Source organism: Rhinichthys klamathensis, unplaced genomic scaffold (assembly GCF_029890125.1).
Source record: "Rhinichthys klamathensis goyatoka isolate OS25496 unplaced genomic scaffold, OSU_Roscu_1.1 h1tg000053l_1, whole genome shotgun sequence".
Classification (NCBI taxonomy): Eukaryota; Metazoa; Chordata; class Actinopteri; order Cypriniformes; family Leuciscidae; genus Rhinichthys; species Rhinichthys klamathensis.
This window is the reverse complement of record NW_026606598.1, coordinates 1,203,750-1,220,101: the sequence shown is the minus strand read 5'-3', so window position 1 is coordinate 1,220,101 and position 16,352 is coordinate 1,203,750. Positions and strand designations below refer to the sequence as shown.

At 36.9% G+C, this 16,352-nt stretch overlaps 1 protein-coding gene across 1 annotated transcript; it reads right to left on the bottom strand.

Annotated features, from left to right (window-relative positions):
• Positions 1-2,659: 2,659 nt before the first annotated feature.
• Positions 2,660-13,200, bottom strand: sfxn3 (sideroflexin 3). The gene is made up of 11 exons (XM_056248061.1): positions 13,088-13,200; positions 12,111-12,286; positions 10,542-10,712; positions 9,915-10,013; positions 5,715-5,790; positions 4,942-5,027; positions 4,058-4,185; positions 3,818-3,867; positions 3,672-3,721; positions 3,515-3,562; positions 2,660-3,435 (listed from the first exon to the last, which is right to left on the bottom strand). The coding sequence occupies exons 2-11, from the start codon at positions 12,272-12,274 to the stop codon at positions 3,339-3,341; spliced, it is 969 nt and encodes a 322-aa protein (XP_056104036.1). The 5' UTR covers positions 12,275-12,286; positions 13,088-13,200; the 3' UTR covers positions 2,660-3,338.
• Positions 13,201-16,352: the final 3,152 nt, after the last annotated feature.

Below are 16,352 nucleotides of genomic sequence, written 5' to 3'. Positions count from 1 at the left end.
TTCAGTTTGTCTGTATTTTACATGCTTTTGAGTATTTTCTTGAAAAAAAATGATATGTGTGTGTCTCTATTTATACTTATTGTTCAAAAGTTTAGGATCAGTAAGTTTAAAAAAAAAAAGAGAATACATACATTTATTAAGCAAGGATGCATTAAATTGATCAAGTCACAGTGAATACATTGTTACAAAAAATATTCTATTCATTAAAAAGTATAACTAAAATATTAGGTATTACAATTGTTTTCAGCATCAATGATAGGAAGTGTTTCTTGAGCAGCAAATCAGCATATTAGAATCATGATCATGTGACACTGAATACTGATGCTAAAAATTCAGCTTTGCCGTCACAGGAATAAATGACATTTTAGACTATATTAAAATAGAAAACAGTTGTTTTAAATGGTAATATTTCACATTATTATAATTTTTTTCTGTATTTTCGATCAAAATAAATGCCTTGGTGAGCACAAAAGACTTCTTTCAAAAACATTTTAAAACAACTGTACTTACCCAAATCTTTCGATGGCAGTACTAACCATTTATCCTCATGAGAAACTGCTTGTATTGCAGTCCTTTACATTGTATTTCTCCACAACACATCTTGTGTACTACTCCTAAGCATCTACTGAGACATTCAGCTCTAATCCCTGATTAGTATATATGCACATGTAACAGTTCTTTTCTCAGCCCACCTACTTTTAGGCTTGCATTTTAAAGGCAGGGACTTTGAAACTGCTCTCATAAGGAATTTAGCTTATTGTTTAAACATGGGTTTCATCTGGGTAAGCCATCCGTTTAGAAAAACGTCTGATTAACTGATCAACTGTTATAAGCCAAATATTTCGATTATTCTAAGTACGAGCCAAGGCACCTCTATAGCAAGCGCTGACAAAATATAGTCTCAGACAGTTAGTTTAATATCTTTATTACATTGTTCCAGATAAAATACACACAAGGATTAACAAAACAATATAAAATGCTGGAAAAATAAAACACAACGAGCACCAATAATAACTATAATAATTGTGCTAAAGTGGGTCTTCCTGGAGTGACATTTATATGCATGACACCACACCATTTATTGTGCTTGCATTTGTCTGCACTTCCCATGCTATGGGAGACCTATCAATAAATATGTGCTCTAAGCATCAAGAATATGTGTAGTAACAGAATTGTTTTCTTTGGTAAGGTCTCATTTTTGAAACATGCCAAATGTATTTGGTGTGACAATCTTTATTTTTTATTTAATTATGATCCACATATTGATGGACAACCATAATGTTACAACTGTCAATAGAAAATAACACAATGACCATTGTATGTTCATTAACAATCATGTGTGTGTACAATTATAACATGATGGTTTTCTATTCATTAGGTTCACTAAATTATTACATTTGTACACAATAAAACACTTTTTCATGAGATCTCCAATAAACATTGTCAGTGGTCTAGTGCAATTTACAATCATAAAACATCTGAAAGAACTTACTAAGTAACAAACAGTTTTGTGATTAAAGAGGATATGACAGCTTAATGTCTGTTGAGAAAGACAGTAACACCCTTGTTTAAGTTTGGAACTGTGTCTATTATGTTGAGCATCACTGTAAATCATTATATTATGTGACGTTGGTGCATTACACGACCGACTGAACTTGTGCTGGTACATTGCATTATTATAGGAAGAATACATCTTGACAGCATGGGGTTAAACTTTCCTGTGAGGTTTGGTGTAACAGGACATTCCAAGGAAATTTAGACATTTTTGTAGAAATCACAATCACAGTCTTATTTGCATAACATATCCGCCAGCTCTCTCTATCAATCATAGTAACAGGGAAATTGTGCATTAATTCCTGACTGTTTTCCACAGCACTACTTTTTTTTCCAACCGCATACTTATGTAACATATAATGTGCTAAGATATTAGGCTAAACAATATTTGCCTACATGGAGTGCTCAAGTCAAAAACAAACAGATCTCTGTTGCCTCTCAGAGGACATGATGAGAATAACATCACATCAACGAGCCTTTTTCATCCCAAAAAAGCACAGAGTTCTGAGAGTCTGATGGCAAAGAAACACCGTAAAGGTTTGGTAACTTCATCCACAAAAACAATAGGAACCAAGCAACAAAAACTACACACTGTAACATTACGACAATATGTCAGGGAAAACAAGTTTGATCTTATTCGCTCAGATTACAGGAGGCCGTTAACTTACAATAGGTTAGGTTATATCATACACTACAGACACTATGACTGACATCATATATATATGTATATTATTGATACATCATCTCATAGATTCCCCCATGACAACAATAAATAAATCTGATTGTTGTTCCCATAACTGTTAATGTTTCAGATTATAGATGATCAAAGCAGGGCATATGAAGCAACTCTTTCTTCATACTCTGAATGAGCATATTTCGTCTATTGAGCATGAGTGAACTCTGTTCGTATAAATTGCTCTTGCTGTCTGAGAGATGTAGTGCTTCTGTCTTTAAGCCCAGACACATTCTGTCCCATTATAGGGAATTATTTTTACAATCACACAAATGCAAATAATAGATATTATTTTGACCTCTTCACAATTCTTCGATAACAACACACAAACTACAATCCACACAACCAAATATCTCAGAGACTTTTGCAATGACTTAAAACCACACAGGCCTGTAAGGCTTAAACAGAAATAATAAAGTATGGCCTGCAGGACGTAAAGATGTACATCAGAGATAGTCACCTAATAATTAGCATTTTGATGCGCTCATGATGGGAGTGTTAGCACATCTTAGGGCTTCTTTTGCAGTACAGAGAGTGAAGCACACTACATTTGCTGCATAAGTGCACTTAATGGGCACATAATGGAGCATGTAAGGTGGAAATACTCCTGGCAGAATAAAGTTTAAAACCCAATTTCTGGAACGGTCTTCAGTAAGAACGTGCATGTGAGAGAAACCTTTGAGCCACAAACCTGGAAAACTTAGAACACTAACTAAAGAAGCACTAATGAAACAAAAAATCTTACAATACGCATATGGTAATCTAGAATAAATCAAAGTGATGAATGTATAGGTAAATAAGTCAATGTGTGTGATGGGGTTTAAAACATCAATGCAGCAGTTAACATTCAAGCTTCTTAACTAAATCCAGCAGCAAGTTCTGCCCCTCATTGTACATATAGTATTTAAGGATTGTGCAATAGCATGGGTAACATTGACAAAAATATATAACTCAGAACAGCAAAAAAAAAAAAAAATTCTACCTTTCAAGTTGTGCCCACTAACCTCCAGTGCAATGGAAGACATCAGAATGGGCTGCAACCTAGACTGCTCTACAGACCCTTGTTGAAATAAACAGTGGTGATGTGAGGATTGCTTTGTCGTAAACTCTCTTGAAGCTCCGGCTCCAGGCTGCTCACCTTCATAGAGCTTCACAGAGACAGAAAGACATCCCAATTCAGCACATCGAACAAACTAGGGGAAAATAGATTATATTAAAAGCACTCACCTTTTCTGTGGGAACAGGGCACAGCACAAAGGAGTGGCAAACACCAGGCTGTGGGGATGGATATTTAAAATAAATCATTCATTCAATGGTTTAAACCAGGATTGCTGTGTATAGCAAATAAACACCGACTAAAAAAGAAAAGAAAAAGAAAACTCACCAGAATCCTACAAGTCCAACTTGTACAGGGGCATTGAGAACCGGGAACCGCTAAGAAATGGACAGAAATTTTGCGATGCACTTTAAAAACATCCATTTTGCTTACAGATTCAGAGAAATGCTTGAAATTAGTCTGTGATTCTTTACCTTCATGAAAGCTTTCTTCTCTAAGGCATTCATAATAACTGGAGGAATAGCTGTTTGAGAAAACCAATGGAAAAAAAGTTGGGGAATACAAGGGGAACACTCTTAATTTCATATTTTACCACTTCTTTTGGCTGTGAATAAGAGGTTATTAAAATCAATCAATCAATCAATAAAAAAAAACAACAAAAAAAAACACCAGAAATATGAGAAACTCCATTATTAACATACAAAAAAGCTTACCCATGGCTGGCACTGCCATGCCAATACGAGACACCACCACCTGCACAATGGCTTGCTGAGCAGCTTTAGTTGATTCTCCTATTCGTTTACCCTCAGCATCAGTAACAGGGATACCACACTTCAGCTCTCTGTAGAAGTATTAAGAAAAGAGAACTCATTCAATGGTCAATTCAACATTTTTAAAGCCAATTAAAGGTGCAGTAAGCACTTTCTGAGAAACAAATTAACAAACACCCCCCTCCCTTCTTTGCTCTGCCCCTAAAATGCACAAACGCAATGCAAGAGAGGGATGTTTCTGTATCATAGCTGGAGCGAAGCAAAAAAAAAAAATGCTTTGTGAAAAAAGCTAAGATGACGGACGACAAGGAACTACAAAAATGTTACACACAGTACACAGGAGTATATACAAGCAAGAGTTGGTTGTTAGTCGCCAGCAGCACTCCAGCTCCCGACAAACAATAGCACTCAAAACTGTCCGGTTACTATAGCTAGCTAACATTACAGCATATTTTGGTTCTGTGAAACATAGCAAAACTAATGTTCCTCACGTATGGAGCAGAAACAACATAATCTTGGCGTTTGTTTTCAGGCCTTCCTGCTCTGGTGTCTCCAGCACTGGAAAGCTGTTCTAATATTACTATAGTTCCTTCTTTTTCCAGTGATATTCCTCTGACTTTCTCTTTTGTAATGTCTTTCAGCCATCTCTCTTTCTACAGTCTTTCTTCAAATCTCCCTCTTGTTAAATCTCTCTCCTCCCCCATCATGAGTGGACACGTTGTGGTGCTCTGTCCGATCCATTTACAACAGCGTTTCTTAGAAATCGCGAAATTATTTTCAATTTTAAGTATTTTCAAATTCTGGAAAGCAGTCTTTTTTTCACTCACCTTTGTCTCATGAAGGGTATGTTGATACAGTTTGCTGCTGCCACTGCAGCAAATGGAACAAAACGCCCCATAATAGCAGGCAAGTGCTGGAGAGAGATAAGACATTGAGTGACTACTGCCCAAAATTGTCCACAAATAATAAACCAGCATTTAAAAGTCCTTCAAAAGGTACTGACACACAAGATCAACAATTAAGCCTAGAAAGCAGTAAATAAATACATTTTGCTGTATGACAGGTTTGTTTATGTGTCTGAATACAGGGGGAAATATATATATATATATATATATATATCAAAAGTTTGGGGTCAGTAAGATTTATTAATATATACAGTATAAATTTGAAGAAATGTATACTTTTATTCAGCAAGGACACATTAAATTGATAAAGTGACAGTAAATAAATGTATAATGTTAGAAAAGATTTCTATTTCAAATAAATACTGCTCTTTTGAATTTTCTATTCATCAAAGAATTCAGAAAAAAAGACTTTCATGTGCCATCACAAGAAAAAAATACATTCAAATAGAAAAGTCATTTTAAATTCTAATAATATTTCACTGTAATTTTTATCAAATATATGCAGTCTTGTAAGCATACAGTAACCGACTTTTTTTTTAAAAAAACATAAATGGAATATATAAAAAATATATATAAATGGAAACAATATTGAGAAGTAAACCAATATCTTCAAAAATGTTAAAGAATTTAAAGAAATGTTAAAAAGTCACTCTGTAATAAACTAAATATTGAGACAGTTTAAGGAAAGGACAGACCTTGGTTAGAGACTTCAGGCCAAGGGCTGTTATTACAGCTCCAGTGGTCGCACTGACGTAGGCTGCACCAAGCTGACTGTAGAGGCGAAAATAATTTGCATTAAGTATTATGTATTGTTATGTGTTACTGAGCAGATCACTACATAAATATTTCTCATGAAGCTCATAATTGCCACCCTGACATTACAGAATTTCTCCCTTACCAAGACTATAGTTCAGAAAAAGCAATGTTGTTGAGTAGTGATTTCATCCCTAAAGCATGTGTACAAACAATATTAAAACAATATAAGCCTCATTACGTAACTCCTAAATCCAACAACTGATGCTTGGTGAAAGAATGCTACAGGCATTTATATTGTTAGATGATAAACTGCTAATAAACACATGATCAGAATGGAAACATAAATAAATGAGCACGCTATTTAAATCTGCAAGTATGTAGTGATCATGAAACACTGACATCTCTGCTCCATGGGAAGTTCATGAAGTGCAGGTGGAATAGACTCCACCATTTGTGTCATATGGCTCATGCAACAGCTTTCAGGACACCAAAGGCGGGCGTACACTGCGAGTTCGGACACTCGGCAGGGCTCCAGACTAACTTTTTGCCTTGGTTGCACTGGTGCGCCTAACTTTTTTATTTAGGTGCACCAGCACAAAATTTAGGTGCACTAAAAATTTTCCTCGTCTCGCGTCGCCTTTAACGCCACAATTTCAAGGACACCTTTTTATCACGCTCCATATACACTCACCGGCCACTTTATTAGGTACACCTGTCCAACTGCTCGTTAACACTTAATTTCTAAGCAGCCAATCACATGGCGGCAACTCAGTGCATTTAGGCATGTAGACATGGTCAAGACAATCTCCTGCAGTTCAAACCGAGCATCAGTATGGGGAAGAAAGTTGATTTGAGTGACTTTGAACGTGGCATGATTGTTGGTGCCAGAAGGGCTGGTCTGAGTATTTCAGAAACTGCTAATCTACTGGGATTTTCACGCACAACCATCTCTAGGGTTTACAGAGAATGGTCCGAAAAAGAAAAAACATCCAGTGAGCGGCAGTTCTGTGGGCGGAAATGCCTTGTTGATGCCAGAGGTCAGAGGAGAATGGCCAGACTGGTTCGAGCTGATAGAAGGGCAACAGTGACTGAAATAACCACTCGTTACAACCGAGGTATGCAGCAAAGCATTTGTGAAGCCACAACACGCACAACCTTGAGGCGGATGGGCTACAACAGCAGAAGACTCCACCGGGTACCACTCATCTCCACTACAAATAGGAAAAAGAGGCTACAATTTGCAAGAGCTCACCAAAATTGAACAGTTGAAGACTGGAAAAATGTTGCCTGGTCTGATGAGTCTCGATTTCTGTTGAGACATTCAGATGTTAGAGTCAGAATTTGGCGTAAACAGAATGAGAACATGGAACCATCATGCCTTGTTACCACTGTGCAGGCTGGTGGTGGTGGTGTAATGGTGTGGGGGATGTTTTCCTGGCACACTTTAGGCCCCTTAGTGCCAATTGGGCATCGTTTAAATGCCACGGCCTACCTGAGCATTGTTTCTGACCATGTCCATCCCTTTATGGCCACCATGTACCCATCCTCTGATGGCTACTTCCACCATGTCACAAAGCTCTAATCATTTCAAATTGGTTTCTTGAACATGACAATGAGTTCACTGTACTAAAATGGCCTCCACAGTCACCAGATCTCAACCCAATAGAGCATCTTTGGGATGTGGTGGAACGGGAGATTCGCATCATGGATGTGCAGCCGACAAATCTGCGGCAACTGTGTGATGCCATCATGTCAATATGGACCAAACTCCCTGAGGAATGCTTCCAGCACCTTGTTGAATCTATGCCACGAAGAATTGAGGCAGTTCTGAAGGCAAAAGGGGGTCCAACCCGTTACTAGCATGGGGTACCTAATAAAGTGGCCGGTGAGTGTACATTCATGTATATTATGTAAATGCTTTTAAACAAGAATAAGAATAATAAGGTGTAGTTTTTTTTTTTTTTTTTTAGCACAATTATACTGTATATAAAAATATAAATCTTAAAAAAAAAAAAAACATTTAAAGTGCTGTTTTTACATTGTTCAAGTTATGGCAGGGTATTGACACAAATTTCACAATTCGATTCAATATTGATTATTTTGGATATCAGGTACAATACATGGCAAATTTTCTCAAGGAAAACAAATCTCTTAACTAATGCTGTAAATTGGGAGTCAGTTGTAGCCCACTATGCTTCATTAGCCTACTATAATTTTGAAGGTAAAAATTACCTGATTTGTACACAAACACCTAAATTACACTTTTATTTATTTTTATAATAATAAAGTTATATGAAATATAAACATTTAAATGGTGGCTGCATAAAAACTTGCCAGATTTTTTCAAACAACATGCATTAAATATTGAAAAACATTAAAAATTATAATGAATATGCAATATGGTGCATATATTTGGCAAAATGCTCCTCTCTAGAGTTAATTTTTCTAGCTAGCTAACGAGTTTATGGGCACTGGATATGTTTTTTCTGAGGTAAGTTAAATGTGACGTTACATTACATTGTTTACAAGCGTTTTACTGATGTCTTTCCACGGTTGAAACACTGATTGAGCGATTCCATGTGAAAGATACGGATTTCGATAAGTTGTACTCTATCTTTTAGCACACTTTCAGATGCTCTTTCATGTTTATTTCACGCTGTAACTGGTATTATTAAGGCGGAAGAGAAGATCATGTGCGCGCAGCACTGCTGCTTCTCTTGAGCTGAGCTGAGCCAGAGCGATCTCACGCCACAGCGTCGACTCAACACACTATTTATGTTTTTGAATTTCATAAGAAAATGGACCTAATTTGAAATCTGAGACTTTGTTTCATATCAATAGTAACAAAGCGCAAAGATTATTGCGATTTATTGGATGGGATGCTCGCTACAATGTTCCATTCATTCATCAACTGAAAACAGCATAGCCCAACCGGTTCGTAAAAATTAGAATCGATTAAAATCGAGAAATCAATATTTTTCACCTAGCCCTAGTTCAAGTAGCCTACATTTTTAAAAGTTTCTTCGTCGTCTGTTTTCTTGCGTTTATTTAGCTGATGCTGCTGATTGCCGTAACTGATTTTCTGGTGTTCATGTCGCAATTTATTTCAATCACACAGCACAGAGCATTTTAAAACATTTTCAGCACGGAGCATAACCACAGCCAATCAGAGGCAAAGACCCTCCCAATCTCTATCTCTGATTGGTTTAGACCACGATATGATCCAACCATGCGTGCAAGGAGAACAAAAGACTCGTTTGTGGAGAGGCAACGGATGCGATCATGCGAGAACTTTATTAGGTGCACTGGTGCGACCTAGGAAAAAATTTAGTCGCACCCTTACAAATTTTGGTCGCATGTGCGACCAAATTGGTCGCACTCTAGAGCCCTGCTCGGGAGGTTGTGTGCCATTGCACACGTTGCGAGTCAGTTAGCCTGATAATCATGTAAAAGCAGCTGGTACACAGCATGACTGTACTGCACGGCGAGCTGGCCGCAATCGCATGAGCTTTCGCGCTAAACACAGAGACTGGAGCTTTCAAAATTGCTGCTATGGCTTCGGATAGAAAAAAGAAAGAAAATAAAAAGACGAGTGTGCAATGATTTGGTAAAAAGCAGAGAACAGCACAACCATTCCTTTTAACAAAACAACTAGAGAGTGTATTTGTGTGTGTGTGTGTGTGTGTGTCAGTGTATGTGCAAGCTGTAGTTGCAGCCACATGGACTATAATAAATAATATTCATAGATCTAGCCTATGTGACATGGTTGATTTGGCAATAGGGGATATCCTATGTGCACTGGTCAAAATAGCGTCGACTCCCCGAATTTTTCAAACATGTTTAAAAATTATCGGGAGGTGCTTTGTAACTTACTCGATTTGGCTAGTAATTTCTCTCACACAATGCAAGCCGCGACCATACGAGCATCAACGATTTCTACACGATTTCTCCCGAGAAAAAAAGAAAAGAAAAGCTTTTACGACATCAAAAATCGTAGCGTGTACGCCCGGCTTTAATGGTGCAATATACCAATAAGGTGTGGGCGAAACACATCACACCATCAAAAGGTGGGTTGCCATGAGGCCTCCTATAGAAACCTGCAGCTAGACTGTTTCTAGTAGTGATCTTAGCCTTCATACTTCATGGTGAGTGGCGCGTCTCCACTGCGGTTAGTGTAGTTGACAATGGCGTTGAAGGACTGGTTAACCCACTGCCAAAACACCACTGCTGGGGTTGTCCTAAAAACAGAGAGAAACTTGAATTTAATGAAAAATGTAATGTGTATTTATTTATATAAATAAAAGACATTTATTATGAGACTTCTTGAACAATGCTGCAGTCATAAGAATCTCCCACACAAGCCTGTAATTTGAGTCACATGTTGATCTTACTCAAAATGACTCATTAGCAGATGACTCACTGATCCAAGTAATTATGTGGCTACAAAACTTTTTTTCAATCTTATTCAAAGTATTCTTTTACTCTCTACGTTTTAAGAGCACACAATACTACCATAAAACACAGTCAACCTTCTAACCCTGAATCAAACCACCAAACTTAGCCATTCAGTAGGACTGCTGTCTTTTCCATGATGACTCATTTAGGAAATATTCCCTGAAATGAGCGGGGATGTTTATCCCAGCCATGGAAAGATTTACTCCCTTTCCTTTTATAGCTCAAATGTATAACATTTTCAAGTCTAAATACACTTCCTGTCCATATGGTGTTCAGAACGATGAATGATCAAGAGGGAGTGCTCTTCTTACCTGTAAAAGGTGAGCATGCAACCCGTAATGGTCATGTTCATGGGTACTTGTGCAGACATGCGTCCAACTAGCAGCATTTTCTCTCCTGTGTCTGGGTGGAAAGCAGAGTCGTAGATGTATTTGGCCCTCCATAGTTGATCTTCTGTTAGCCCAGGCTTCACAACTCCCAACCTGTGAAAGAGGGAACAGCAGAAAGATATTTTATTCAAGACATGTACAGTAACATCCAATGATAAACTGATAACAGCATAGAGAGCTGAAACAATATTTAAGGTAAAGTGTGTTATTTTGGGGATTTTTAAATCCCTGCTTAATATGCAGAGACATATACAAGTAAGCCAATCATAGGTTGATTCCTACGAAAAGCTCTGTGGTGTTTTCAAAACATTGCTATTTTTGTTTGAGCATATCAACCAGCAACAATGGCCAATGGCATTTGGGGTGGGTCTGACCAATGGGAGAGTGGGGAGTGTTTGAAAACAGCCAATAATAAGACTTCACAGGGCCACAGAGGCTAGTAAAAAAAAAAGTTTTTGGTCAGTATTTTTTTTTTTTAAATGTTTTTGAAAGAAATCTCTTATGCTCACCAAGGCTGCATTTATTTGGTCAAAAATACAGTAAAAATAATCATATATTGTAAAATATTATTAGAATTTAAAATAACTTTTTATTTAAATATATTTTCAAATTTCGTTTATTCTTGTGATGACAAAGCTGAATTTTCAGCATCACTCCAGTCTTCAGTGTCACATGATCCTTCATAAAACATTCTAATATGCTGATTTGCAGCTTAAGAAACATTTCTTATTAATGTTGAAAATAGTTGTGCTGCTTCATATTTTTGTGGAAACAGTGATACTATATTTCAGGATTCTTTGATGAATACAAAATGAAAATAAAAAACCCAGCATTTAGGCTACTTGAAATAGAAATCGTGTTACATTTCATTAATGTTTTTACTGTCACTTTTGATCAATTTAATGTGTTCTTGCTGAATAAAAGTATTTAAAAATCACAGTTTACAGTCAGTGTCATTTTAAAATCACTATATAGTAGTAATCATAAAAATCATGGAGGTATAAAAAAGAAAAGAAAAGGAGCTCACCTCACAGGAGCTCAAATGCTGTTCCCCTCCCATCATCATTATCTAGCAGTTTTATCATTGGTAGAATATAAAATGAGTAAAATATTACAATACAAGGATTTCTGTCAAATACAATCAAAAACAAAACCTCAGCAATAAAAAAAAAAAATCAACACACAGCAACAATTTAAAAGTAGCCCAATTCCATGGTAAAACCGCAGATGTAGCAACCCTGGTTGCAAAGATTTGAGGTAGGATAAGCACTTAGTTTCAATCAACAAATCCATCCTGAAATGTTTTAAGGTTCCGTTTAGAAAAGGAAATTAACATTTATTATATATATATATATATATATATATATATATATATATATACAACATTTACAATGATTGGTACGGCTACAGTTTCTACATTATCATAAAGGACAGGATTTCACCCCAAAAGTTCATTGACTAGAAACAATTCAGCCCTTTGGGATTACAGACCTGTAGTCCTCCACAGTAACTCTGGCATCCTCCAAAACCTCACTGGACAGCAGCACGTTTCTGGGGTCCGTCACCATGAAGAAGTGCTGAGCCCGGCCCATAAATGTGCCCTGGTCCCATCGTGGTTCTTTAATGTTGATATTCAGTGGCAAATCTCCAGACATCCTATTCGCCTTCTGTGAAGATCACAGATAATCTACTGAGAAACTCACTCACTTAATTAACTGAGAAACAAAATATGCGTTAGAAGCTGTCAAGCCTGATTTGTGTGAACATGGTCATTTTCACACTTAAGATTTTTTTTAAAGTAAATTAGTGTGAAAAATGAAAGCAAGGTGAAAGTAGAACTAAGACATTTAATGACTGAAAAAAATATGACTGAACCCTGTTTACTAATAGACAATTTTATTGATGTTTACCAACACGTTTACCGTCGTGCACGCCCATAAACAATAACGTTAATGTCTGACAAATTACCATGTGAGATTAGCAATACACGTCAAAAGAGCAAGGACTAGCCCGGCTGTTGAACTTACAAATATTTTAATTTGAGAAATATATAACGTTAACTAAACTGCTTAACAACTATAGAAAATGTTACCGTTTATCTACCATGGAAAAGCAAGCGACAATAACCGCACAATTACAGCTTTTGTAGCTAATGCTAGCTGCTATGCTGGTGGAATAGCATAGTTTTACATTACTAACAAGGACATGTAAAATAAAGACATTTCCTATGACTTGAGACTCGTTTATTTTGATTGAAGCTGTGAATTGTCCCGCTGTTCAGTATGTGCTTTTTGCGCTTAAAAAATAAGCACTGTAATTATAAGCACCCATATCCCCTTCAACCTGCTAAGATAACGTTAGCTAGCTACAACATAATCTCACACTTACATGGACACAACAACCATATCGACACAGACAAACGTGCATTTTTGTTCAAAGGGTTATTCAGTAAAATATGTGACACAGACCTTGCTAAAAGACCACAGGTAACGTTCAGGTACACCTTGAAGCAGATGACCTCAGAGCTGACTGCTTTCCTCTGCGTGATGATGACAGTATACTGCCCCCACTTCCGGTCTGCTTGAATAGCTGCCTTGAAAATCTGCGCGAGAAGGTTGAAATGATGAACGTGCGTTTTTTTGTGTGAAAAGGCGGTGTTTGGGGCAGAGAGATCTGCAGTTGGCTCGAGATACTTGGGCGTGGATGAGAACAGCGTTATGATTGGCAGATGGTTCTAAAACGGGGCGTGGATAGGAGCTGCGTTATGATTGGCAGATGGTTCTAAAACGGGGCGTGGATAGGAGCTGCGTAATGATTGGTTATCTGCTTCGTGATTTCCTGAGATAGGCCATTCATTGGGAGCGCTAACCTGCACAAAGTTGCTCTAAATGGGGATTTTTAGCTTTGTGAAAAAAGTGTTACTTTAGCCGTTTTGCAAACTTCCGCCAGATTTACCAAGTGAAAAGACGGCTTCATTCCTTTGACCACACGTGATATATCCTAATTTATCCTAATGTTGTCCTTGTTTGCATTTTGATTAAAGACCTGTGGGTATATTTGGTGAAAAGATGCAGAAAAAAGCAAAAATCTTGACTTTAGTTTACATATACGATGGATACATACTCGAAAATAAATGGCGAATTCAGTTTCCTCTGCAATAAAATCTGTAGATGTTACTTTATACCTTCATACCATAGACAGTAAAAGAAACTTTCAAACCAAATTTAGACCTACGAATTAAAGGGACAGTTCACCCAAAAAATACAATTCTGTCATTATTTACTCACCCTCATGACGTTCCGACTTTCGTTCATCTTCGGAACACAAATGAAGATCTTTTTGATGAAATCTAAAAGCTTTCTGTCCCTTTGTTGACTTCGTTGACAGCTGCACAACTAACACTTTGACGCTTCAAAAAGTTAAAGAGATCGTAAAACTAAGCCATATGAATGAGCGGTTTAGAACACATTTTCTGAAGAGACTCGATCACTTTATATGATGAACAGATTTAATATAGGCTTTATTCACATATAAACATTGATCAGCAAACATAAAGAGAAGGTCAACCGAACTTGCTTGACGTGCGAGAACAAACCTCAGAGTCATTGGTTCTTGCTGAAGCTCAAACTGCTGCGTAACACAGTATAATGAACCTCATTGGTTCTTGCACATCAAGCGAACATGCTTGAACTTCCCTTAACCTCAACTGATGTGTGAGTTGATGCATGTTTATATGTGAATAAAAGCCTAAAATCAATCTGTTGATCATATAAAATGATCATGTCTCTTCAGAAAATTTGGACTAAACCACTCAATTAATATGAATTAGTTTTACGTTCTCTTTATGAACTTTTTGAATCGTCAATGTGGTAGTTGTGTAGCTGTCAATGGAGAGACAGAAAGCTCTCAGATTTCATCAAAAAAAAAAAAAAAAATCTCCACTTGTGTTCCGATGAACGAAAGTCTTACGTGTTTGGAACGACATGAGGGTGAGTAATCTTCATTTTTGGGTGAACTATCCCTTTAAAGCAATGTTGTTAAATGACCACTATATGGCAGTAGTGTCATGAAAGATGCTCAAATATCCTTGATGCTATGAAGGGGATCAATTACAGTTTATCCTTAAGAAAGAATCCACATTCACAATTTGATCAAAAAACAGCTCTCTGGTAGTAGATCAAACACTCATAATTGCAAACATTTAATCAAGATAGATAATTTAATCCCAAAAAGAAGAGAAGCATACAACTTGTTGAAATGTGCTTCAGTTTATGACCGATGGCAACGCGCGCTAAACTGCAGACCAACGTGATACTTAATTGGATCTAGTTCCACAAGACCACTGTTCATATAATACTCTAATGCTATGAGTGACGATTGTCAACCACTGGTCCAAATGAGTTTGTGCAGTGTCCTTCTGAGCTGCTCCATAATCCAATCACCTGCCCTGAGAGGCGGGCTTAAAGGAGGCTAATATTGTCTTTGTCTCAGGTGAGGTCATGCGGCACAACATGGAGACAGGTAACGCCGTTTTACTTCATCGAACTTTGTTTTTGTTGCATTAAGGCATAACATTATCAACAGACTAAGTAAATAAAGTAAATCAGTTTTATTCCGAATGAATCTTACTGGTAATGCAAATAATTTCCTGCTAACCTGTTGACTGCATCTGTTGCTTAAGGATTTCACAGAATGATCTTTGTACATTTGTGAGATATTCTCACCCAGAATCATTTAAACTAGGCTATTGACTCTCGAAGAGCAAGTCAACACTTTATCTCTGTGAATGTTGTCTTCTATTGTTCACGCTTTACGCAACCTGTTGGTTGTCGCTGTCCTAGGTGCTGATGATGGCACAGTCACTCCTGTTAAGAGTAACAACATGACAACATCAGGTTCTTATCTTAAACATGGAATGCAAGACCCAAACGCTTAGGGGGGGAATCAATCCTCTTTTTATCGTTACTTCAAGGGTAATGGATTAATTTAGGAATTTGATACACTTTTCGTTCCCCCAGAGAGAAGCAGCAGATCTCACTCAAAAAGTCTGCACTGTCATTTTGGGGAGATTCTACACTGCTTTCTTCTGTTCTGAGGGAAGATATTTCATACTGGTCCCCTGGACACACCCACTGACTCTTTATTATTGGTGTTTTTACACTTTTTATAATCCTAAAAAATATTTAGAATTTCTAAACTCAACCAACCATTGTCTTGATAATAAGAATCTTTTTTTTTCACACTCTTTCACATTCTTTCAATCAACTTTATGAGGTGTTACTTGGGATGCTTATCAAAGTACTCATATATCCTTGTTGGCTGCTTTTATTTCACTGTTTAGTACAGGCACAGTACAAAAAACTTTCAATTGCAAGTTTTTTTTTTAATCATGATGCAAAGCATTAATTCAGTCAGGTGTGTGTGTCTAAACTTTTGACTGGAATAATGTATGATAGAAACTTATGTGATGTAAACACATTTAGTAACAGAAGTGTCTTTTATTTTCCAAAACAAAATATGAAGAAAACATTAAATAATAATATAATAATAATAATTAGCCAAATTTAATTTAATTTTCATGATGAATCAATTAAGTGTATATACTGTATACTGTATATAATATAAAATTGCTGATGCAACACCCTTTATGCATTCTTGGGCTAAAAACAAAACAAAAAACAGGTCCTAACATATTAGTGTCCCACATAAGCTCAGTATCTCTTGCTGTGGAAA

Bases quoted from the DNA above. Each gene is read 5' to 3' on its own strand.
- sfxn3 (XM_056248061.1), bottom strand. From the start codon at position 12,274: ATGTCTGGAGATTTGCCACTGAATATCAACATTAAAGAACCACGATGG. The intron at 10,014-10,541 runs GTAAGAAGAGCA...CTCTGTTTTTAG, and splicing joins TGCATGCTCACCTTTTACAG to GACAACCCCAGCAGTGGTGT. The intron at 5,791-9,914 runs GTATGAAGGCTA...TCGCCTCTACAG, and splicing joins GACGCGCCACTCACCATGAA to TCAGCTTGGTGCAGCCTACG.